General features: G+C 66.6%; 1 protein-coding gene across 2 annotated transcripts; it reads right to left on the bottom strand.

The window, feature by feature from the left end:
- Positions 1–743: 743 nt before the first annotated feature.
- QARS1 (glutaminyl-tRNA synthetase 1) lies at positions 744–23,811 on the bottom strand. 2 transcript variants are annotated; one of them, XM_074957300.1, is made up of 24 exons: positions 23,654–23,811; positions 21,293–21,440; positions 19,923–20,032; positions 19,062–19,137; positions 14,234–14,298; positions 13,821–13,919; positions 13,366–13,423; positions 12,298–12,369; positions 11,692–11,777; positions 10,969–11,055; positions 9,669–9,768; positions 8,366–8,444; positions 8,010–8,118; positions 7,586–7,716; positions 6,804–6,896; positions 5,303–5,440; positions 5,129–5,216; positions 4,908–5,051; positions 4,645–4,749; positions 3,772–3,864; positions 3,101–3,228; positions 2,492–2,558; positions 1,092–1,217; positions 744–983 (listed from the first exon to the last, which is right to left on the bottom strand). In XM_074957300.1, the coding sequence occupies exons 1-24, from the start codon at positions 23,771–23,773 to the stop codon at positions 933–935; spliced, it is 2,373 nt and encodes a 790-aa protein (XP_074813401.1). In that variant the 5' UTR covers positions 23,774–23,811; the 3' UTR covers positions 744–932. The 2 variants fall into 2 exon arrangements, with proteins under 2 accessions (XP_074813401.1, XP_074813402.1); XM_074957301.1 differs by having other exon boundaries at positions 13,866–13,919.

The following is a 23,811-nucleotide window of genomic DNA, read 5'->3' as shown; positions in this document are numbered from 1 at the left end:
CCCGGAGCCCGGCTGTGAGCTCAGCCCAGGGATCCCGCTGGGATGGACGAGGGGTGGCAATGGGGTGGCCCTGCAGCCAGCCCAAGGACTGTGGCCAGGTGTCCTGCTTTGTGGTGTGCCACGTAAAGCCAGGTGGGGTTTCCTCCGAAGGGGGCTGCCCCTAATCCCTGGCTCCCAGGAGGCTGCATGAGTGGCCGTGATCTCGCCTTTGACTGGAGCAGCCCCACGCCCGGGGCCGTGCTGAGCTCTGCAGCTGGGCCCGGCTCCAGCAAGGGGTGGTAGAGAGCCTCACCCACACAACCCCTACCGACTACAGCACCCCAACCCCAGAAGGGGCAACACCCATCACACAGCCCCCCCTGCAGCCCACTTCCCCCAGAGAAAGGGGCCAGGACCCCCTGCACCCCACCCAGGGAAACGCTGCCGCAGAAGGAGGCCCAAGGCCTGGCCGTCCCCTCTTGCTGGCGTGAGGGACAGGCAGTAGGAAGGCAGGTGGTGCCTTAGCCCACGAGCCGTTGGGGGCTGGGGGGTTTCCCTGCAGCCAGGAGAGGGGCAGGATTCCAGCCCATAAAGCTCAGCACAGCCTGGCATGGTGGGGAAAGAGGGAGGGGCAGCTCCCCCAGCAGGGCCAGCCTGAGGCTCCTCCCCATGGTCAGGCCTGGGGGGCAGCAAGGTTGGGGGAGCCTCCAGCACAGAGGCCTTTGGGTCCCCACCCCATCCCAGTGACGCAGGCGGGAAGGCGGCTCCAGTGCTCGTTTATTGCGGCGACATGTGCCAGCCCCGCGGGGCTCGTGCTAAGGCAGCTGTGGCCCTCGTGCATGTGCCAGGCCCTTTGTTCATGGGTCGCGCTCTCCCCATGCCCAGAGGGACCAGGCGCTCCTAGGACAGGCCTGGGCACAGCCAGAGCCAGCAAGGCAGCAGCAGTGGCTCCTTCACACCTTGCCAGGGTCCTCCTTCAGCATCACCGTCCTGTTTAACACCATCTGTGGGAGGAGAGGGAGAGGCACTGAGTGAGCCTGGGAGGCCCCGGGGCGGGGACGCCAGCCGGCCCAGCCCCCAAGAGCCGAGCAACAGAGACCCCAAGGACTCACCTTCCCCTCCGTGCTGTCAGGATCCACCGAGAAGTAGCCCAGCCGCTCAAACTGGAACTTGTCAAAGGGCTTGGCGGAGCGGATGGATCTGTCAGCCAGGGCGCTGTCCATCACGCGCAGCGAGTCCTGCGGAGAGCGGCACTGCTCAGCAGCTGGGCCCCTGGCTCACCCAACAGCCAGGGGAGAGGGGCACTGCTCAGTGGCTGGGCCCCCAGCTCACCCAACAGCCAGAGGAGAGGGGCACTGCTCAGTGGCTGGGCTCCTGGCACACGGCTCACCCAACAGCCAGGGCCTTCCAAGTGGAGTGGCAGGGGAGAGCCCAGCAGCAGGAGAGGAATTATTTAAGCTCAGTACCAATGTGGACACAAGAACAAATGGATATAAACTGGCCACCAGGAAGTTTAGAGTTGAAATTAGACAACGGTTTCTAACCATCAGAGGAGTGAAGTTCTGGAACAGCCTTCCAAGGGAAGCAGTGGGGGCAAAAGACCTATCTGGCTTCAAGACTAAGCTTGATAAATTTATGGAAGGGATGGTATGATAGGATAGCCTAATTTTGGCAATTAATTGATCTTGGACTATTAGTGGTAAAGATGCTCAATGGCCTGTGATGGGATGTCAGATGGGGTGGTATCTGAGTTACTACAGAGAATTCTTTCCTGGGTGTCTGGCTGGTGAGTCTTGCCCACATGCTCAGGGTTTAGCTGATCACCATATTTGGGTCGGGCAGATTGGCAGAGGCCCTGGAGGTTTTTCGCCTTCCTCTGCAGCGTGGGGCTCGGGTCACTTGCTGGAGGATTCTCTGCGTCTTGAAGTCTTTAAACCATGATTTGAGGACTTCAATAGCTCAGACATAGGTGAGGGGTTTGTTACAGGAGTGGGTGGGTGAGATTCTGTGGCCTGCGTTGTGCAGGAGGTCAGACGAGACGATCGTAATGGTCCCTTCTGACCTTAAAAGTCTATGACTCATGACCAGCGGCAGAGGGAAGGGAGACCTGGGGGGGTCCGCAGTGCAGGCTCCCTGGCTCCTCAGCTTGGTATCTCTCACTCTCCCTGTCCCTAGCCCTGAGCTGCGGGAGTGCAGAGAACTGGGGGGGTGTCCGTATCCCCTGTGCCAATGGCCCCCCGGAGGGGGTGCTCTCCTCACTCCCAGGCTGGGTGGAACCTGTCCCAGCAGCTGGCAGGTCATGTGCTCAGACCCTCCCACTCCAGGAGTCCCCCGGCAAGGCCCCAAGCTGATGGCCCTGCACTCCCAGCCAGAGAGGCCCCTAGCCAGAGGAGGGAAACTACGGCAGTGGCCTGGCCGCAGGGCTGTGCTCGGGGCAGCTAGCGAGTAACCCTGTCACAGTAGCGAGGCCTAGCCCGTTGGAGACGAGCCCGCAGCACCTGCCAGCACTCACGGGGTTGAGGTCACTCAGGAATCCAGCTGGCACCTCTGCAGGGTCCTCGGGGTTTTTGTGCAAGAACCTGCAAATAAGACAGGGCCAGTCAGGGCCGAAGTGGGGGCCCCGCAAGCAGGAGTCCCCAGGCTGGCGGGGTGGGGCGGGGGACCCTGCGGGCAGGAGTCCCTGGGCTGGAATCCCTGAAATCCTTCCCCAGCCCCCTGCGGTGACCAGCTGCTCAGCCTAGCAGGGTCTTACCCTGTGCCAACCCTCCAGCCACCCTCTGCTGAGCCAGGTGAGCCCACTGACGTAGCAGCCCCAGCAGTGGCCACCAGGGCTGCAGCCCTCCCCCCGCAGCAGCCTGGGAAGCGCAGAGATCTCTGGGCATGTGGGGCTGGCGGCTGGTGTGTTTCCCAGCAGGCAGGGGCTGGCACAGAGTTGCCTGCGGCTGCCAGGCCAGCTGGTGAGAGCAGGAAAGCTGCTGAAGGGGCAGCTCTGGGCTCACCCACTAGGCGAAGCTGGGTGGCGTTAGCTGCGCCCAGCACGTGGCTCCACACGTACAGCAGGGCTGGGGCTCCCGCCCCCACCGCTCCGAGACAGCCCAGAGCCAGCGCCCCCCGTACTCACAGCTGCTCGTAGAGCCGCACCTCGCAGACCAGCGGATCCGACACCCAGTGGATGAAGGCTTTGGGCTTCTCCACAGAGTTCGACTTGGTGCACGTCACCTCCAGCTCCATCACCTGCCCACCAGCATCCTGAGCAAGGAGAAAGAGGAGCGTCAGGGGCCAACGCCCCACCGGGGGGCCCCATGGCCTCCAGCCCGCTGGCCACCACACAGCCAGCATGAGGAGAAGGGGGGTCTGCTGCATGCCGAGCGGCTGGGGGCTGGACAGCCAAGGCCACCGGCTGCCTGTGCCAGCTCCCGCCCCTCTGCAGAGCTTCCCGCGGCTCCAGGAGAGCAGCTGCGCCTGGCGAGCTCCGGCCTCCTTATCGCAGGGGAGGCCGCGCCACAAAGCAGCAAGGCCCAGCGACAGCCGAGCCCTCCTCGGAACCCAGGCGTCCTGGCTCCCCCCACCCCACCCTCCTCATAACCCAGAAGTCCGGGCTCCCCTGCCCCGCCCCCGGAACCCAGGCATCCTGGCTCCCCCACCCTCTGCTCACTGCTCGACAGGTAGCTGACAGTGATCCGGAAGGCACGCCCCCTGGTGGTGACGAGGCAGGTCGCACCAGGCAGCCCCCTGGCACATCAGTGTAACCGCAGGCGACCCCAGGCAGTGGCCGTGCTGGCCCCAGCCCACCTTGATGACGTTCTGGACAGCAATGACGTAGCCGGCGTGTCTCAGCCCCACTGGCTGGCCGGGTGCCAGCCGCTTGTAGCCTTTGTCCATCACCTGCAAGGGGAGAGCCCGGCCCGTGTTACCTGAGCTCCGGCCCCGGCCCGGCCCGGCCCCCCCCCCGTCAGCCGAGCTCCAGCCCCAGCCCGGCCCGTGTTACCTGAGCTCCGGCCCCGGCCCGGCCCGGCCCCCCCCCGTCAGCTGAGCTCCAGCCCCAGCCCCAGCCCGGCCCGTGTTACCTGAGCTCCGGCCCCGGCCCGGCCCCCCCCCCCGTCAGCCGAGCTCCAGCCCCAGCCCGGCCCGTGTTACCTGAGCTCCGGCCCCGGCCCGGCCCCCCCCCGTCAGCCGAGCTCCGGCCCCGGCCCGGCCCGTGTTACCTGAGCTCCGGCCCCGGCCCGGCCCGGCCCCCCCCCCGTCAGCCGAGCTCCGGCCCCGGCCCGGCCCGGCCCGGCCCCCCCCGTCAGCCGAGCTCCGGCCCGGCCCCCCCCCGTCAGCCGAGCTCCGGCCCCGGCCCGGCCCGGCCCGTGTTACCTGAGCTCCGGCCCCGGCCCGGCCCCCCCCGTCAGCCGAGCTCCGGCCCCGGCCCGGCCCGTGTTACCTGAGCTCCAGCCCCCCCCGTCAGCCGAGCTCCGGCCCTGGCCCGGCCCCCCCCGTCAGCCGAGCTCCGGCTGGGCACTCCCGTTCGGCAGCTTGCAGGGGCCTCGACTGACCAGCCCAGCCCGGCTCCCTGCTTGGACCCCAGCTCCCAGTGCCCATCCTCCCACGCCCCATTCCTCACAGGGAGGAGCTCCCTGCCCTGGAGCCAGGGCAATGCAGGTGCCCCCTGCCCCTGCTCACCTCCCTGAAGTCGCTGTGCTCGATGTAGATGGTGGCCTGGAAAGGGACTTTGTGGAAGCCCTTGGTCTCGTTGGCTGGGAAGTTGGGCACGAGAACTTCCAGGGCCTGGAGGGGAAGCAAGCAGGTCAGCGCCAGCAGGGGACCATGCTGGGCCCCTTTGCACCCCAGGCCTGGAGCCAGGAGAGCCCCTGGCCTACCAGCCCCACAGAGCAGCAGGCCTGGGCCAGCCCCCCCAGGCGCCCCTCTCCGTGCGCCAGCCTCACCTTCTCGGTGGGGAAGTTGGTGATGGTGACTCGGAGGGGCTCCAGTACAACCATGGCCCGGGGGGCACACTCGTTCAGCACCTCCCGCACGCAGGCCTCCAGCAGGTGGGGCTCCATCGTCGTCTGCGCCACCGTCACCCCCACCTGCGGGGACAGGCTGCGCTCAGCTCCCGCCCAGGAGGGGCGGCCAGCCCCCGCTCCCCCCGCCCCAGGGCACCTACCCGCGCACAGAAGTTGTTGATGGCCTCGGGGGGGAAACCTCGCCGGCGCAGGGCCGTCAGTGTGAAGAGCCGCGGGTCGTCCCAGTCCCTGAAATGGCAACACCAGCCGTGACCAGCAGGGTGCGGCGTGGAGCCAGCCCCCGCCCACCCCCCAGCAGCCCGCGCAGCCCTCACCTGACGGCGCCCGCCTCCACCAGCCGGATGATCTTCCTCTTGGAGACCACGGTGTAGAGCAGGTTGAGTCGCCCGTACTCCCACTGCACGGGGCAGTACACGCCCAGCGCATTGCACAGCCAGAAGTAGGAGGAGCGCCTGGGGGAGCCACGCCGCTGGTCACGCCTCGCCTCGCCCCCCACCTGCCCTCCAGCCCTGCCGCTCACCCCCCGGCCCGCCACCGCCCCCCCAGGCTCTGCCGCTCACCCCCCTGCCTGCCACCGCCCCCCCAGCCCTGCCGCTCACCCCCTGCCCGCCACCGCCCTCCCCAGGCTCTACCGCTCACCCCCTGCCCGCCACCGCCCCCCCAGGCTCTGCCGCTCACCCCCCTGCCTGCCACCGCCCCCCCAGGCTCTGGCGCTCACCCCCTGCCCGCCACCACCCCCCCAGCCCTGCCGCTCACCACCTGCCCGCCACCGCCCTCCCCAGGCTCTGCCGCTCACCCCCCTGCCTGCCACCGCCCCCCCAGCCCTGCCGCTCACCCCCTGCCCGCCACCGCCCTCCCCAGGCTCTACCGCTCACCCCCTGCCCGCCACCGCCCCCCCAGGCTCTGCCGCTCACACCCTGCCCGCCACCGACCCCCCAGGCTCTACCGCTCACCCCCTGCCCGCCACCGCCCTCCCCAGGCTCTGCCGCTCACCCCCTGCCCGCCACCGCCCCCCTAGGCCCTGCCACTCAGCCCCCTGCCCGCCACCGCCCCCCGCAGGCTCTGCCGCTCACCCCCTGCCCGCCACCACTCCCCCAGGCTCTGCCGCTCACCCCCCTGCCTGCCACCGCCCTCCCCAGGCTCTGCCGCTCACCCCCTGCCCGCCACCACTCCCCCAGGCTCTGCCGCTCACCCCCCTGCCTGCCACCGCCCCCCCAGGCTCTGCCGCTCACCCCCCTGCCCGCCACCAACCCTGCCGCTCACACCCCTGCCCTCCACCGCCCCCCTAGGCCCTGCCACTCACCCCCTGCCCGCCACCCCCCCCCCCCCGGCTCTGCCGCTCACCCCCTGCCCGCCACCCCCCCCCAGGCTCTGCCGCTCACCCCCTGCCCGCCACCGCCCCCCGACTCTGCTACTCACCCCCTGCCCGCCACCGCCCCCCTAGGCCCTGCCACTCACCCCCTGCCTGCCACCGCCCCCCCCAGGCTCTGCCGCTCACCCCCTGCCCGCCACCACCCCCCCCAGGCTCTGCCGCTCACCCCCTGCCCGCCACCGCCCCCCCCAGGCTCTGCCGCTCACCCCCTGCCTGCCACTGCCCCCCGACTCTGCTACTCACCCCCTGCCCGGCCCCTCCACCCCCTCCAGGCCCTGCCGCTCACCCCCTGTCCGGCCCCCCCACGTCCCCCCATGCCCTGCCGTTCACACCGCTGCCCCCCTGCCAGCTGGGCTCCGCCCCAGCTGCGCTGAACTCCCCACAGCCGTAGGCACTGCCCCCACAACCACAGCGGACCCACAGCCCTGCCGATCCCGCCTCACCGGGCCTGGAACTCCTTGGTGCAGAGCGAGTGGGTGATGTGCTCAATGGAGTCGCACAGACAGTGGGTGTAGTCGTACGTGGGGTAGATGCACCTGAAATGCAAGGCAGGGCCTGAGGGCAGGACACGCAGCCCCCCGCCGGTGCCCGCTCCCCCCCTCACCCCGAGACACCAGCCCCTCGCCGGCACCCGCTCCCCCCCCCCCGGAGACACCAGCCCCTCGCCAGCGCCCGCTCCCCCCCTCACCCCGAGACACGCAGCCCCCCGCCGGTGCCCGCTCCCCCCCTCACCCCGAGACACCAAGCCCCCCGCCGGTGCCAGCTCCCCCCCCCCCCGAGACACCAGCCCCTCGCCGGTGACACCAGCCCCTCGCCGGCGCCCGCTCCCCCCCTCACCCCGAGACACGCAGCCCCCCGCCGGTGCCCGCTCCCCCCCCCCCGAGACACCAGCCCCTCGCCGGCGCCCGCTCCCCCCCCCAGACACCAGCCCCTCGCCAGCGCCTGCTTCCCCCCCCCCCCCGAGGCACCAGCCCCTCGCTGGCGCCCGCTCCCCCTTCCCCCCCGAGACACCAGCCCCTCGCTGGCGCCCGCTCCCCCTTCCCCCCCGAGACACCAGCCCCTCGCCGGCACCGGCCACCACCCCTGCATCCAGGTCCCCTGCACTGCTCTAGGCAGGTCCTTGCATCTCCGGGGAAGCCAGGCCCCTGCCACCCTGGTCCCAGCCCCTCTCCGGTGGGGTCGGGCCAAAGGGCAGAGCCCGGCGGGCGGGCGGGGACCAGCGTACCATCTGTCCCCGGTTCGGTGGTGTGGCGTGTATTTGATGCGGTAGGCGACAGGGTCCAGCTTCCCGTCCTCCATCACCAGCTTCATTCGCAGCGTGGCCTCCCCCTCCTCAAACTTCCCCTTCTTCATCCCCTGCAGCGACAGCCGGGAGAAACCAGCGGGGACCATCAGCCACAGCCTGCAGCCTCTGCACACAGGGGGCGCCGAGGGGGCGGGGAAGGGCAAGTGCCCAGTGGGGGGTGGGGCCCAAGCGGGCACCCAGTGGGGGGGAGGAGGTCGCCAAGGGGGCGGGGCAAGCGCCCAGCGGTGGCGGGGGGGTTGCCGAGGGGGCCGTGCGAGCACCCAGCCCGGGGAAAGAAATCACCGAGGGGGCTGAGCTGAGCTCCCAGAGCGGGGCGCTGAGTCCCTTTGCAAGGCCCATATACCTGGAAGAGGAGGAGTGACTCTTCCACGGGCCGATCCCGCCATGGGGAGGGTGGAGGGTTGTGGCCTTTGATTTCTTCTACCCTCTGATGGCAGACGTAGGCGTGGCCCCTGGGGAGGAGAGAGACGTCACACCCGCCCCACACACGCCCAGTGGGGACATGGCCGAGTGACTGCTCAGCACGGGACCCGCCGGCCTGGCACTGGCAGGGAGCCCAGGGGGACCAGGCTGCTCGCAGGGAGCCCCATCAGGCTCCGTACTGTCCCCACAGCAGCCAGGCACACCCTGCCCCTCAGAACGGCTCCACCCCCCCGTGCAAAGCCTGTCCCATGGGCCCCACGTGCCCCGCACACTCACCGCTGGATGAGCTCCATGGCCCACGCATACAGCTGGTCGAAGTAGTCTGAGGCATGAGTCACAGCATGCGGCTTGTAGCCTACGGGCAGAGCGAGCCCATGAGTGAGTGCCTCCCTCCTTCTCTCCCTCCCTGCCCCCACCCGGAGCACCAGCCTCACCCCCGCTCTGCCCCAGTGCCGGGGGGCTGCCCCTGTGTGACAAAATGGGGATTTTCTTGTTATGGTGTACGTGAATCTTACAGTTTTGCATGAATACTGTATGTGCCTCAGTTTCCCTGTGTGCTGCATCAATACCTCGGCGATGGAGACAGGAGTGTATGACTTTTCCGAGACCCCCGGGGGCAGGTGAGGTGGCTCCGGCTGCCTGCACTTAGGCGATGGCCGATGCCCATCGTAACCTGAGACCCTGGAGGGGGATGTGACCAGGTGAAGAAAGACAAAGAGAAGGGGGAGCAGCAATGGGCGGGGGGGGGGGGGGTTGGAGGTCAGGTGGCTGGAGGCTGGCAGTCTGGGTGGGGGGGCAGGAAGGGCGGAATCCAGGCCGCCTGGCCCAGGACTCCCAAGATGGACTTGGCTGAAAGTCACTGATTTCTGTGCTAACGAGCTCTGTTCTACGCTGTGTTCCCGTCGACTAATAAACCTTCTGTTTTACTGGCTGGCGGAGAGTCACGTCTGATGCGGAGTTGGGGGGCAGGACCCTCTGGCTGCCCAGGACCCCACCCAGGCAGACTCGCTGTGGGAAGCGCAGGGAGGGGCAGAGGATGCTGAATGCTCCGCGGTCAGACCCAGGAAGGTGGAAGCCGGGTGAGCTGTGTGTCCTGCAGACAGGCTGCTCCCAGAAAGGAGACTTCCCCAGAGTCCTGCCCGGCTTTGTGGGGAGCAGTTCCAGAGCATGGCCCCCATGACTCCCTGCCCCACATTGGCAGCATGCAGGGACCTTCCGGGAGGCAGCTGACTGAAATAGGGAGGGGCCAGGCCAGTGCCCCCCACCTCACCCCCTGGGCAAGGGCAGCAGGTTCTGTTCACCCAGCAGCAGCTGCGGGAGCTCTGGCATCTCCCTTGGGTACCCGGCTGGTCCCCTCTCCACCCCAGCTGCTCCCCCCACAACCTCCTAGTCATCCCCCCATTCCTCACCCCAGCGATTCCTGCTCTGCCTCCCTCATCCCCCACTCCCGCTACCCCCCCAGCCACTGCCCCCACCCCTTGTATCCAGCTATTCCCCTCCCCCATGCCTGGAACCCAGCCATTCTGCCCCCCTGCCCCCACCCCAGCCAACCCCCTCCACTTTCCCCCAGGCCCCGTACCCAGCCACTCCACCATGTCCCGGATGGCGGTGAAGTACTTCTCCTCCTCCTTCTCGGGGTTGGTGTCGTCGTAACGCAGGAAGCACACGCCCCCGTTGGCCTGAAAGGGGACACGGCCTGGTTAACCCCACGCCGGCACCCCCTGTGGCCGCCACCCCCCGCGCCCAGCACCCTGCCAGCGCCCGCCACCCCCACCAGCCTGCTGGCGCCCCTACCCCCACCAGCCCCCCCCGCCCGCAGCCCCGCCCCCACCACCCTGCCGGCGCCTGCCACCCCCGCCCACACTCGCCAGCCCCCGCGCCCACCACCCTGCCAGCGCCTGCCACCCCCACCAGCCCGCCACCCTCCCAGCCTGCAGCCCCGCCCACCCCACCAGCCCCCCCCGCCCGCAGCCCCGCCCCCACCACCCTGCCGGCGCCTGCCACCCCCGCCCACACTCGCCAGCCCCCGCGCCCACCACCCTGCCAGCGCCTGCCACCCCCACCAGCCTGCTGGCGCCCCCACCCTCCCAGCCTGCAGCCCCGCCCACCCCCACCAGCCTCCCCCGCCCGCAGCCCTGCCCCCACCACCCTGCCGGCGCCTGCCACCCCCACCCACACTCACCAGCCCCCGCGCCCACTACCCTGCCAGCACCCACCAGCCCCCTGTGCCTGCAGCCCCGCCCACACCTACCGCCCCTGCGCTCACCACCCTGCCAGCGCCCGCCACCCCCCATGCCCGCAGCCCCGCCCACACCCGCCAGCCCCATCGCCCATCACACTGGGGAGAGGGCAGGGCCAGAACAGGCCAGGGGCCTGGATCTGGCAATGGGGCAGGGCAGCTCCGGGTGCTGATGGGGCTCAAGGCCTTTAGCACGTGGCTTGTCTCCAAACCCCCACCCTTCTCTCCAGCAGCTTCCGGGAGCCGGCCCCGTGTGGGGGTCGGGCGTGAGAGTGCTGGGCTGAGCTCAGACTGGATGCCACCGGCAGGGGCCTGTCAGCAAAGTGCAGTGGCTCTGCGCCATGGGGGAACTGGGAGGATGCATCTGTCCCAGGGGTCAAGGCAGAAGCTCACCTTGGCGTAGCCAGAGGGTCCCGGGAGGTGCGGCTGGCTTGGGGGGGAGGGGTATGGCTCACCTTGGCATAGCTGGGGGGCCTCGGGGGGTACAGCTGGCTTAGGGGTGTGGGATGGGGGGCTCACCTTGGCATAGCTGCGGGGTCCCGGGGGGTGCAGCTGGCTCGGAGGGGATGGGGGGGCTCACCTTGGCGTAGCCAGGTGCCCCGGGGGGTGCGGCTGGCTCAGAGGGGATGGGGGAGCTCACCTTGGCGTAGCCGAAGTTGAAGTTGATGGCTTTAGCGTGGCCGACGTGCAGGATGCCGTTGGGCTCCGGAGGGAACCGTGTCCTCACCTGAGGGGAGAGGAGTTCCCAGACCCACTAGTCCAGTGTCCGGAGCGTTACTGGCCCCGGGCCAGGCCACGCGAGGTGAAAAGGCGCCAGCCTCATGTCCCTCGCAGGCACCCAGACCCCCGCCCCACCCCACGGGACTTGGCCCACAGGCCTGGCAGCCTCCAGCCCCTGGGGACAGTGGGCTCTAGTGATGGAGCGAGAAGGGCCTAGAGACAGAAAGAAACCGGCTCCCAGCAGTGACAGGGCAGGGCGGTGCCCCTGGGCTCTCCCCCCCTCCGAGCTGTGCTCAGCCCCGCTCTGGGCTCTGACCTGTGCCAACAGCCAGAGGGAGGATCTCTGGGGTGTCTGATGCCCCTTCCTCATGAAGCCAGCCAGAGGAGGGTCTGGAGGGGTCTGTCCCATCCCTGGGTTCTATCCTCAGCTCTTCTGCTGACCTTGCCACCAAACTTCTCCTACCCATGCCTCAGTTTCCCCCTGTGGCCTAATGGCTTCTGAGGCCCATTGTGGGAGTTAATGAGTAGATGGACAGCACTCGTTCCTGTGGTTAGTGAGTGACAGGAGCAGGCAAGTCACAGACACTGCAGAGCCCCTGCCTCACGCAGGATGAAGGGGGGCTGGGAGAAGACCCTGACCCACCTGCCCGCCGGTGATCTCCAGGTGCTGCTTCATCAGGGCCATGGTGTGGGGCGTGATCACGTAGCCTTCTGTCTTGTAGTTCTCACCTGGGGGAGCAGGGAGCTGTGAGCATGGGGAGGGGGGAGGGCTGGGGCGCAGTGCCCCAGTCAGCGAGAGGGGAGTCCCCCGCCCTGGTGCTGGGCACGAGCCCCCGGCAGGGAGGGACACGTGGGACTCCACACACTTGCCCCTCTGCTAATGGACCCTGCTGGCTGCAGGCTGCACCCTCCTGTGGTGGGCAGGGACACAGCCTGGTGCGCCCCAGCAACTGCCCCAGGGCTCCACAGCTAGGCTGCCCAGCTGGGGCACCGGAGCCAGGCTGGGGCAGGAGGCTCCAGTGCCCCAGCCAGCACCACCGCCCAGCCCCCGGGGAAGCCAGGCTCAGACTGGGCACCCCCAGCACAGCCTCCAGAACACCTGGGGCAGGACTAACAGCAGGGCCCGACCTTGCCCAGCCGGCGTGGGACGGACCCTCCCGTCCCGAGCCCCTGAGCACCCCCGGGCCTGCCCGCGCTGAGCCTGCCAGGCCGAGGCCCCAGGAGCCCAGAGCAGGCAGGCCGCACTCACCTGGCTTGTGGAATTTGAGGGCTTCTCCCCTCAGCTGCTCCATCAGCGACTTTGTCTCCAGGGTCACTCCTCCTGTGGGAGCAGGGGGGCGAGGTGTGTTAGCCTCTGCCCCAGGGACCCCGCCCCTCGCTCGCAGACCTCCGGTGCCACCCGGCCCAAGGCCCTTCCCCAAGGGCGCCCGCCCAGGCCGGCCCAGCAGCACTGCCCTGCCAGCCCAGGCCGGTTCCCAGCCCCGTTCTTCCCTTCCCTTCCCGAGAGCCGAGACCCGCACAGAAGAGAGGGGAATGGAGCTGGCGCGCTGTCGGCCATGCAGCAAGGACCATGGAGCTAGTGGGAATAGGCCTCGGTCCCCTCTGCCCCCCCCATCGACAGCAGGAGCGGCCAGAACCAGAGGGCGGGGGGCGCTAGGCAGCAGGAATCAGGGCCCAGCCCAGGACACCAGCTCCCAGCTGAAGGTAGGGAGCCGATCCACCAGCAGGGTCGTCCTGGCTCCTAGGACGAAGGCCACTGACAGTGGCAGCTCCCAGCCCCAGGGGTGGGGCAGGCACATGAGCCCCACAGGACGCTGTGTGCGCGGTTAGCGCTCCAGAGAGGGGCTGGCCTGGCAGTCGGCCCCAGAGCTCCCTGAGGCCTGCGGGGAGGTGGAGGTGGGGGGCAGCCCCACGACCCAGGAGGAGTTGTCCCAGGCCCGGGCCGGGGGGAGGTAGGTGGGGGGCAGCCCCATGACCCAGGAGGAGCTGTCCCAGGCCCGGGGGCAAGGGAGGGCACACTGAAATGCAGTTCACCACGACCAAGCAGTGTGGCCAGGAACTGGGCCGCTCGGGGGGCCGGGCACTAAGTGGCATCCTGTCCTCACAGTCCACCCCCCCGCCCCCCCTGCATCTTCTCTGGGGCACATGGAACAGCCCAGGCCAGGGCTCTCCGGGCGGCACCTTCCCCAGCCCCAGTGCAGCAGGCCCAGCCGCGGGCTGTTTCTGGCCCCCAGCTCAGTGGCTACCCATGAGGGCGCAGACGAGGATGCGGGGAGCCCCCAGACCCTGCCCAGCCAGACCCGCACAGCAAGCTCACCATTCTCCTCCACTGCCTTCTGCTGCCTCTCCACCTCGGCCGGCTTGGCCTTCCCAGCCTGCAGGGACAGAAGGGGAGCAGCCTTCAGCGCTCCCTGGGGCCCTGAGCCCAGCCAGCCCGGCCCCCGCAGCGGAGACTGGACACTGCGCACCGGCCCTGCAAAGCCCAGCCTCCTCCCCAGGGGCCACGTCTCCCGCCACGCTGCTTCCCGCAGTCAGAATGAGCCCGGGGCCCTGGCCAGGCAGCGCTGGGGAAGGGCTCCAGCCCCCTTCAGCTCCAGTGACCTCATACGTGCCCCCATAGCCCAGGGCACTGCCAACAACCCTGCCCCCCATAGCACTGCCAACCGCCCAGCCCCTCTCTCCATAGCCCAGGACACCGCCAACTACCCAGTCCCACCCCCCATAGCACCGCCAACCGCCCAGCCCTGCCCCCCCATAGCCCAGGGCACACACCCCCAGCAAGCCAGGCTCGGGGCGCCCATCCTGCTCACATGGTACCTTCTGTTTCTTTTCCAGGTCAGCTTCTGTCTTTGGGCCCAACAAGTGCAGCACCTGCAGGAGAGGGGAGTGGGGCCTGAACAGGTCTGGACAAGGGGAGGGGAGGGGGCAGGAGTCTGAGCAGAGTCACTCCCCCACCAGCCCCCCCACTCAGGCTGGAGCCCAGCCAGGATCTCAGTGGTCCCTGTCCTCGGCAGGGCCAGCAGGATCATCCCTCCACTGCCCTGCCTGGGCCACGGGCCTGCTCCCAGGCACTTCCCGCGTGGGACATGAGCCGGGCGCAGGGCTCCTGGGGGCCAGCGCTGCGTTCAGAAGCCAGGTCCCGTCGCCCGCTGGGCTCAAAGGCAGCCCGGCACAGCCACACCTACCTGCAGGTCCACTTCATTCTTAATGCTCTTGCCATCCGCCCACCTCAGACTGCTGCGCGCCTCGCCTGCAAGTGAGCACAAAGGGACGGGTGTGGGCAAGAGACAGGCTGGCAGGCCCCAGCTCAGCGATCCCCCAGGGACAAGCAACGGCACCTTCCCCTTGAGTCAGGGCCGCAGCCTCACTCAGGCCACCAGCCGCTGGCCAAGGGCTGATTCCAGCAGCCTCTCTGCTGCCAGTCTGGACAAGCCCCAAAGCCACCGGGTGCAGCAGGGCCCCGGCTGCACAAGGGTGGGAGAGCTGCAGAGCGGGCCTACAGCTGGGGAGCTGGTGCAGCCCCCAAGCACCAGCAGCCCTGAGACAACAGGCTGCCGGGCCTTTAACTGCCGCATTGTCCTCAGCTCTGCAGAGCACTGGCATGTACAACACTGGGCCCCGTCTACACTGGAGCTCCCAGGGCCGCTGCCCCCAGGGCGGCTCGCCAGAGGTTAGCCATGGCAGGGATGTTTTCGCAGAGCTCCCTTGTGTCAGCAGGCCACCCCGGAGGGATCTCGTACTGCTGGGCTTCCCCGCTGCACACCCGCTCGTGGCAGGGGCCGGGCAGCTCTCCCAGGCAGGGGCTGCGCTGAGACGTCTGCACGGCAGCCAGCACCATCAGTGCTGCGATCGGCCCGTCCTGCGCGGCAGCTCCCAGCCCGGCTAGCGACACACACAGCTGGTGGGCGACAGGCGTACACTTGCCCAGCTGGCTCAGGAGCCGCAAGGAAGGAGGACATCGTCTCTGAGAAGACGGGGCACTGGGCAGGGCCAGGACCCTGAGGGGCACCGAGCAGCCTCCCTCTCAGTGCTGGGCAGCTGGCTCTCGCTCACCTGCTCAGGGGCTAACCAAGCACCGCAGGGCGTGGGGAAGGAGTCTCCTGCAGGTCAGGGGGCAGTGACCTTGGGGGATTTCGACTTCCTCTGCGGCCTGCGGTGCAGGTCACTGAATCATTTCCCAGCCACGGGGGGCCTCAGGCACTGGGGCCCTCGGCAGCGATGTACCAGAGGTGACTTTTACCGGGTGAAATCATGGTTTTACAGCCCCAGGAAACCTAGTTAATCCCAGTTTAAGGCATTTTCTATTAAAAACTGTCTCGTAGCCACTGCGCCTCCTCTTATTCCATACTCACAAGACCGCAGTCGGGGATTAATTTAGGGCTGTACAAATAAAAAGTAAAAGTGCAGCAGGCGAAGCACCACGCTGTGTAATTGTAGCATTGAGCAGCCCAACGCCCGTGTATGTTTTGGGTCAGTGTTTTCTGAAGGAAGTTACACATCTCGTGACTCATTTCAATATTATCGAAACAAACCCATTTAATTGCATGAAAAGGCCGATAACGCAGAACTGCAGGCGGGAAGTGGGAAGCGGGAGGCGATCAGAGGCGTGGCGAGCTGCAGGCGGGGGGCGGGAGGCGATCAGAGGAGTGGCGAGCTCCAGGCGGGGGGCGGGAGGCGATCAGAAGCGTGGCGAGCTGCAGGCGGGGGGCGGGAGGCGATCAGAGGCGTGGCGAACTGCAGGCGGGGGCGGGAGGCGATCAGGGGCGTGGCGAGCTGCAGGTGGGGGGCGGGAGGCAATCAGAGGCATAGCGAGCTGCAGGCAGGGGGCGGGAGGCGATCAGAGGCGTGGCGAGCTGCAGGTGGGGGGCGGGAGGCGATCAGAGGCGTGGCGAGCTGCAGGCGGGGGGCGATCAGAGGCGTGGCGAGCTGCAGGCGGGGGGCGATCAGAGGCGTGGCGAGCTGCAGGCGGGGGGCAATCAGAGGCGTGGCGAGCTGCAGGCGGGAGGCAATCAGAGGCGTGGCGAGCTGCAGGCGGGAGGCAATCAGAGGCGTGGCGAGCTGCAGGCGGGGAGCGGGAGGCGATCAGGGGCGTGGCGAGCTGCAGGCGGGAGGCGATCAGAAGCGTGGCGAGCTGCAGGCGGGGAGTGGGAGGCGATCAGAGGCGTGGCGAGCTGCAGGCGGGAGGCGATCAGAAGCGTGGCGAGCTGCAGGCGGGGAGTGGGAGGCGATCAGAGGCGTGGCGAGCTGCACACGGGGGGCGGGAGGCGATCAGAGGCGTGGCGAGCTGCACGTGGGGGGCGGGAGGCGATCAGAGGTGTGGCGAGCTGCAGGCGGGAGGCGATCAGGGGCGTGGCGAGCTGCAGGCAGGAGGCGATCAGGGGCGTGGCGAGCTGCAGGCAGGAGGCGATCAGGGGCGTGGCGAGCTGCAGGCAGGAGGCGATCAGGGGCGTGGCGAGCTGCAGGCAGGAGGCGATCAGGGGCGTGGCGAGCTGCAGGCAGGAGGCGATCAGGGGCGTGGCGAGCTGCAGGCGGGAGGCGATCAGGGGCGTGGCGAGCTGCAGGCAGGAGGCGATCAGGGGCGTGGCGAGCTGCAGGCGGGAGGCGATCAGAGGCGTGGCGAGCTGCAGGCGGGAGGCGATCAGAGGCGTGGCGAGCTGCAGGCGGGAGGCGATCAGAGGCGTGGCGAGCTGCACGCGGGGGGTGGGAGGCAATCAGGGGTGTGGCGAGCTGCAGGCGGGAGGCGATCAGAGGCGTGGCGAGCTGCAGGCGGGGGGCGGGAGGCGATCAGAGGCGTGGCGAGCTGCAGGCGGGAGGCGATCAGAGGTGTGGTGAGCTGCAGGCGGGGGGCGGGAGGCGATCAGGAGTGTGGCGAGCTGCAGGCGGGGGGCGGGAGGCGATCAGGGGTGTGGCGAGCTGCAGGCGGGGGGCGGGAGGCGATCAGGGGTGTGGCGAGCTGCAGGCGGGGGGCGATCAGAGGCGTGGCGAGCTGCAGGCGGGGGGCGGGAGGCAATCAGGGGTGTGGCGAGCTGCAGGCGGGGGGCGATCAGAGGCGTGGCGAGCTGCAGGCGGGGGGCGGGAGGCGATCAGGGGTGTGGCGAGCTGCAGGCGGGGGGCGATCAGAGGCGTGGCGAGCTGCAGGCCGGGGGCGGGAGGCAATCAGGGGTGTGGCGAGCTGCAGGCGGGAGGCGATCAGAGGCGTGGCGAGCTGCAGGTTGCCAGTCCAGGTCCATCTGGCTGTGCAACGCCCCATCAGAAAACCAACTGTGATGCAGTGGCTAGGCAGAGCCTGTTCCTCAGGTGCGAATGGATGTATGCGAAGATTGAAAAGATCCGTTCTTTGCTTCCTGGACACCGATGCGGTTCTTTTCCCAGGTTCAAGCGGGTTTAGGCTGGTATGTGGCAGCGCCCTGCCCTATATTACTTTTTCCCAAGAAACTGCCAGCCCTGTATTGGCTTTCAGTCCGGTTGTTGGGTTCAGCGTGCGGGGGCTGAGTGGGGCGGGCGGCCTGTCCTAGACAGGAGCTCAGACAGGATGATCTCGTGGTCCCTTCTGGCCTTAAACTCTCTGACTTTGCTTCAAACAAGTTCCTGTTTGCAGGGGTGTGAGCACTAGAAGGGGCCCGGAGCCAAGGCAGCGAGCCAGCAATGGTTTTAGTCACACACACAAGGAGACCAGGAGGGGGGACTCCAGATAACGCGCCAGCGTGGGCCACCTCTGCCCTCGATGGCGCAACGCATATCACTGCAACAGCCAGACCCACAGACCAGGGAATCTCCTCAATGCAGCCCAGCAGAGTGCCCGGTTGGGCAGGCAGCCCAGTGCCAGGGTAGGAGCCCTGCTTGCAGCCACATGGCTCTGTCATGAAGCGTGGGGGAGTCAGGGTCCTGTACCCTTCTTTCTTGTGATTCACATTCACCGTGACTCTCAGTTGGCCAGTAGAAGAGCAGGTTTATTAGAGACGACAGGAACACAGTCCAGAACAGAGCTTGTAGGCATGAACAGGACCCCTTGGTAGGTCCTTCTGGGAGATAGAGACCGTAGATCCCCCCCACTCTGGGGCTCTCCCCTCTTCCCTAGCCCATTCCAAACTGAAAGAAAAACCCTCCAGCATCCCAACCAGCCTCCCCCCAGCTCCTCCTCCAGCCATTGTCCAGTTTCCCTGGCAAAGGTGTCACCTGGCCCCAACCCCCCTCCCGGCTCAGGTTACAGGCTCTCAGGTATCCCATCCCCAATGAAACTCCCCTGCCACGTTCCCAGGTCAACACTGCCCCAGGTCAACACTGCCTGCTGCATCACAGGCTCTCAGAAGCATTGCCAAGGGAATCCTCTAGACAAGGGGCACACACGACAGCAGCACCAGGGAGCTAGCCTTCAAACCAGATCCTGCCAGCCCAGCCAGCCTGAGGGTCAGGAGGGACAGAGGCAACCAGCACAGGGTCAGATCCCGCCGGCCGATTCCCAGGCCCTGCCCTGCTCATGCCCCTAGTCCAAGACACAGCCACCACCAGCTCAGCTCCAGAATTGTTCTACAGGCTCATAGCCAACAAGCTGTGGCTGAACCTGGCCCTGCGCGAGCTCTGGCTGTGGCTCTCGGGTGCCTGCCACCCTCATGGCCAGCGAGTCACCAGGGCAGCAGCTGAGCACACGCTGCGGCTTAGCTCCCAGAGCAGTGCTCACAGCCCTGTTCCAGCCCCCAGGAATCTGGCAGATGAGGGGCAGGCATGGGGAGCAGTGGGGAAGTTCCAGAAGGATGCTGGGAAAGCAGGGTGCTCTGGGAGGGGGATCAGAAGAGGAGGCACAGAGGCGAGCAGGTACAGAGGAGATGGGCACAGGGATGCTGCACCTGGTCTGTAAGAAGCACAAGGAGTGAGCCCAGGCCAGGGGGAGGGAACAGAGCCAAGGGACATGCTGGGGGGGAAGGGGAAGGTACCTCTTGATCTATGCCATGGAGAACCACACACAGGTCACCCCCCGGAGACCCAGCCCCCGGCCTGCCTGAGCTGCAGACTCACCCATCAGCAGCCCCATGTTAAAGCGGTACCGCTCCGACAGCAGCTCAGCTCGGTGCTTGTTAATGGCCGCCTCCACCTAGAGCGAGCAGGAGAATCCAAGTGGTGAGCCGGGCAGGAATGGGTGGGGAACACAGGCTGCAGGGCAGCAGAGCAGAGACTCACTTGTAACTGGTGCCCTGACAAACTCCCTAAGGGAATGAGATCGGCGACGGGAAAGGAGGGGCTGGAATCGGCACGGACCAGACGGGCTGGGCTCAGACACACAAGGGAGCTACCGGTACGGCCATGCTGGCAGGGAGCTCCCACCGCAGCAAGGGCCCCTCATCTCCTCTAGAGAGAGGCCCAGGCAGGAAGGGCTACAGGCCAGCCTGGGCCTGTCCGCAGGGCTGGCCCCATCCTCACTGGCGGGGCTCTGACATGGACAGCAATGGGCACTATCTGCTCTGTGCCCCGGGACTGCCTTGCAGTCCCTGCAGAGCTCACCCGGACCCCCAGCCATCCACTCTCGCTGGCACAGAGCCCCAGCAGCCTTGCAAGCACAGCGGACACCGGGTACCTCCGGTCTCAGGCTGGCGTCAGCCTCAGGGGCAAAGGAGGACCAGCGGCGAGTCCTGAAACAGGAGCGTTCTCTCCCAGGCCCCGAGAGCAGCCCGCTAACAGGAATGGCCTCCTGCCAGCCCCCCCACCCCCGCTCGGAGCAGGGACCCCACCCACAGCCCACCAGGAAGTGCCTCCTGGGGTGCCATTAACATGGCCTCCTGGCTCCCCAAGCCATGGGCTGCCCTTCCACTGCTCCGCACGGCCCAGCAACTCCGGGACCCACCGGCTCGTCCCCATCCCACCCCTGGCCCTTGCACTCACGGCCTCCTCTATCTGCTCGGGGGTCACCACCACCCCCACGCCACACTCGTGCTCGAAGTCTGCCATGTCGATGGGGTCCAGCGGGTGGCTCCGCACATACTCCAGGGCAGCTGGGGGAGGCAAACAGGCAGCTCAGGCAGGGGGCATTTCCATGCAGCGCCGTGGGCTGCTTCACCCAGGCTCCAGACCCATAGGGGTCCCTGTTTGTCCACAAGGGCCTCACAGACACATGGCCTGCACCCAGGCAGCGGCAGCAGGCCCCCTTCCTGGGGCTTCAGGCTCATGTTGCCCAGCAGGGCGAGGTGCCCAGCTCTCACAGTACAAGCCTGGACCAGGCAGAGTGGAAGGAAAGGCAGGACATCGGCCAACTGGCTCCTGCTCCACCCCCCAGGTACCAGATTCCCTATCTGCTGCCTTGGACTTGTCACATGGCCTCCAGATCTGATCCTGGTACAAACCCGGGCCAGTTCCTGAACTCTCAGGCGGCTCGTGGCTTTGCCAAGCTCTCCCATGTGCCGCTAGGTCCTGGGGTCCGCTCTGCAGGCTCACTGCAGCGCGCTTGCTCAGCTGAGACACGGGATGCGCTGGTCCAGGGGGACCCTCCCACTATGCACACTGGGGCTAGCGCCACCAGAATATGGGCCCTGCACTCCCACCCTCATCTGAACCCTGCAGCAAGCAGCTCACACAGCTCGCTGTACAAGGACGCGGAAGAGGTTGGGATCCAAGGCAACAAGACTTGTTGGGGCTCCTTATTCCCACCCAGAGACCAGAGCAGGATGCTCCTTGCAGCGTGTTTCTCAGGTCTTTGTCCAGCCCTGTTTAAAGGCCCTGCGTGACAGGTGCTCTCCTCCCTTCCCTGGGGAGGCCAATCCACGAGGAAAAGCTCCTCCTTGTTAATGCAGCCGCAGACAAGCAGCACCAAAAGGAAGCAGCCTCGGGGTCTGACTGCCAGGGGCGGGCAGAGACCACCACAGAGGAGCCTGTGCTGACCCCCAGACGCCTGTGCCTGGAGTGACCAGGCTAAGCTGTGGGTTAGACCACTTGGCAGATGAGGTAGGGAAAGCCTGAGGCTCGGGAGAGAACACACACTCTCCTGCTGGGCAGGGGCTGAAACGTCCGATTTACACTGGGAATCACCCCCACAGACTGAACTGTAGGCACAAGGGGGTGAGACTCAGCCTCAGCAAAGGGAGCTGGGGTTAGCACTTTGCATGCACAGAGCATGCCACAGCCTGGCCGGGAGAGGGAGCAGGGAATTCAAAGCAGGCTGAGCTGCTATATCTCAGGTCAAGGCTGGGTCAGCAGAGCCCACGCTGTACATGGGAAGGCAGGGGAGCACATCTAGCTGCCTGCCTCCCGTATCATACCACTGAGCTGCAAGTCTGTGAGGATCTTCCTGCTGGTGATGCAGCCCACAAGGAAACGAAGACGCTTTTGGTCCTTAAGCCGGGAAGCCACATTGTACAAGAGGGTACCAGTCGCCTTGTCAACAGTTGGGCCCAGGATTCCTTGTGCCTAAAGACCAGGAAGGAAGGACATAGTTAGAGCGACACTCTCTCTTCACTACCAGTGCTGCCAAGGCTACACTGCTGGGGCATGGACTCTCTCTCTGGCAACAGATGGGGCTTTTCTGTGGCTGTAGTAAACCCACCCATCGAGAGGGGGCAGCGAGGTCGACAAGAGAATTATTCAATCAGCCTAGCAGTGTCTACACCAGGGCTTAGGTCAGCTTAACTACAGTGCTCAGGGTTGAATTTTTCATGCCCCTGAGCAACACTAGGTCGCCCTGACTTTTGGGTGTAGACCAGGCCTGAGCCAGCATGAAAAGGGAGTCGAGCAGGACCCTGGCATGGAAGGGGCAGAGATGTTTCCTCTGAGAAACCCAAAGGGAAAAAGTCTGTGAAGTTAGTGTGGTGGGTGGGGAAGGAAGAGAGTGAAAACCAGGCCAGTGGGGAGGAGTGGGGCAGCCGGGGCAAACCCCTCTCCTTGTCTTAGGGAGGGTGGTGAGAGAGGAGAGAGCTCAAACTCAGCCATGCCTTGGTGGGGCTCTGGGGCTGTGCTCCCGCTGTGGTTTGAGGGTCACAGCTAGGTAAGCAGGCCACGTGACCATTAAAAATGTACTATCCAAGCCCTGCTTTCAGCAGCACAAGGACTCCCAGACAGAGCTATCCAGGAAGTGCTGAGTTTAAATGGCATCTGATTTGTACGGGTAGGAGTTAGTTTCGGTTTCTGCTTGTTGCAAAGAATCCCACTGTAAAATCAAACTTCTGAACACTACAAGCCCACCCTCTCCCTCCCATAAACCCACCCCCATGCCTAGGGGTCCTGTCACACACTAGGGAGAAGCACTAGTTTCGGCATTCAGCTATGGCAGTTACAGAAGCATTCTGTGAACTGAAGCTGACACAACCTCCCTGAAAGGGGCACATCCAGATACAAAGGCTGTGTTTCAGAGTAGCAGCCGTGTTAGTCTGTATCTGCAAAAAGTAAAGGAGGACTTGTGGCACCTTAGAGACTAACAAATTTATTTGAGCATAAGCTTTCGTGAGCTACAGCTCACTTCATCGGATGCAACAAAGGCTGTGTGGTAAACAGTCGGGTCACTGACCACATCTTACAGTGCTAAAACACACAAATGATACAAATCCAGCTCCCTGGTTATGCTCTGTGTGTGCCAGCCAGTCTCCCTGTGTGGGCAATGAAAAGCCAATGCAGTCACTTGCATGTTCCCAGCGCTGCAGGGCTTGGGTTTCACACACCCAGAGCCGGGCTCAGCTGTCAAAGATAACGGGTTGGTGGATGTTTCGAGAGAGGAACACGGCTGGGCCACAAAGAGTGCATGCACCCTACGCTATTGTGCCCTCATCCTGGGGCGCGCTAGAGCAGCGGGAGGGGAAGGCAGAGGAAGAGTGCAAGGAAGTTGCCAACTCGGTTAGTTTGACGAAAACTCTTCTCTGGTTCTGCGCACAGTGTCTCGGATGGTAACGATTCCACCCTGCGTCTGCAACCCGCACCCAGGCCCTGACCCTTACCGTGAGCCACACGCATACTGGGCCACACTCAGCCCAGGCGTTAGCAGGCCCAGCTCCCAGGGACGTCGGGGGTGCAGAGGCTGCAGACACCAGGGGTGCGCTGGGGACCGGTGGGCGCTCTCCAGTGCAGCCCCTGCGGGCGGAGGGCGCGTTGCTGCTGGGGCAGCAGGGGGTAAGAGGAGGGGACAGAGGGCGCACAGCAGGGGCAGGGCTAGGAAACTGGCTGCAGAAAGGGGGGCCTGGCAAGGAGGGGGAAGGGCTGTGTTCAAGCCAAAGGGCAGGGGTCACGGTGGGGGCCAGGGGTGCAGGGCAGGGGTCAAGGGACGGAGTGCAGGGGTCAGAGGTTAAGGTGAAAGGCACAGGGGCAGGATCAGAGGATGCAGGGGTCAGAAGGCAGGGGTCAAGGGTCAAAGGAAGGGCACAACTGCCAGGAGGCACAGGGGTCAGAGGTCAGGCACAGCTCGGGGAGGAGCCTGGGGCAGGGATCAGGTTAGAGGGCAAAGGTCACGGCCTGTGTGGGCAGAGGGTCATGGCCGGGGTCAGAGGTCAGGCACCGTTCAGGGAGGCGCTAGGGACGGGTTAGAGGAAGGGTAGCGAGAGGGTCGGAGGTCAGGGTTCGCGTGGCCCGGGGGTCCCGGCCAGCACAGGGGTCAGGGGTCAGGCATAGCTCGGGGCGGGGGCGGGGTCAGAGGTCACCTGGGTCACGGCTTCCCGGAGCAGCGCGCTCAGCGCCTCGTTCTTCAGGGTCTCGCGAGCCTTGGGCTCGCTCAGGCCGATGGCCGCGAAGAGGCTCAGCGCGTCCGGCCCCGCCGCCATGCTGCCGCCGCTGCCCCGCCCGGCGAGGGGGCGGGGCC

This window comes from Natator depressus, chromosome 7 (genome assembly GCF_965152275.1).
Source record: "Natator depressus isolate rNatDep1 chromosome 7, rNatDep2.hap1, whole genome shotgun sequence".
NCBI classification, from domain to species: domain Eukaryota; kingdom Metazoa; phylum Chordata; order Testudines; family Cheloniidae; genus Natator; species Natator depressus.
This window is presented reverse-complemented; position numbering and strand designations above follow the sequence as displayed.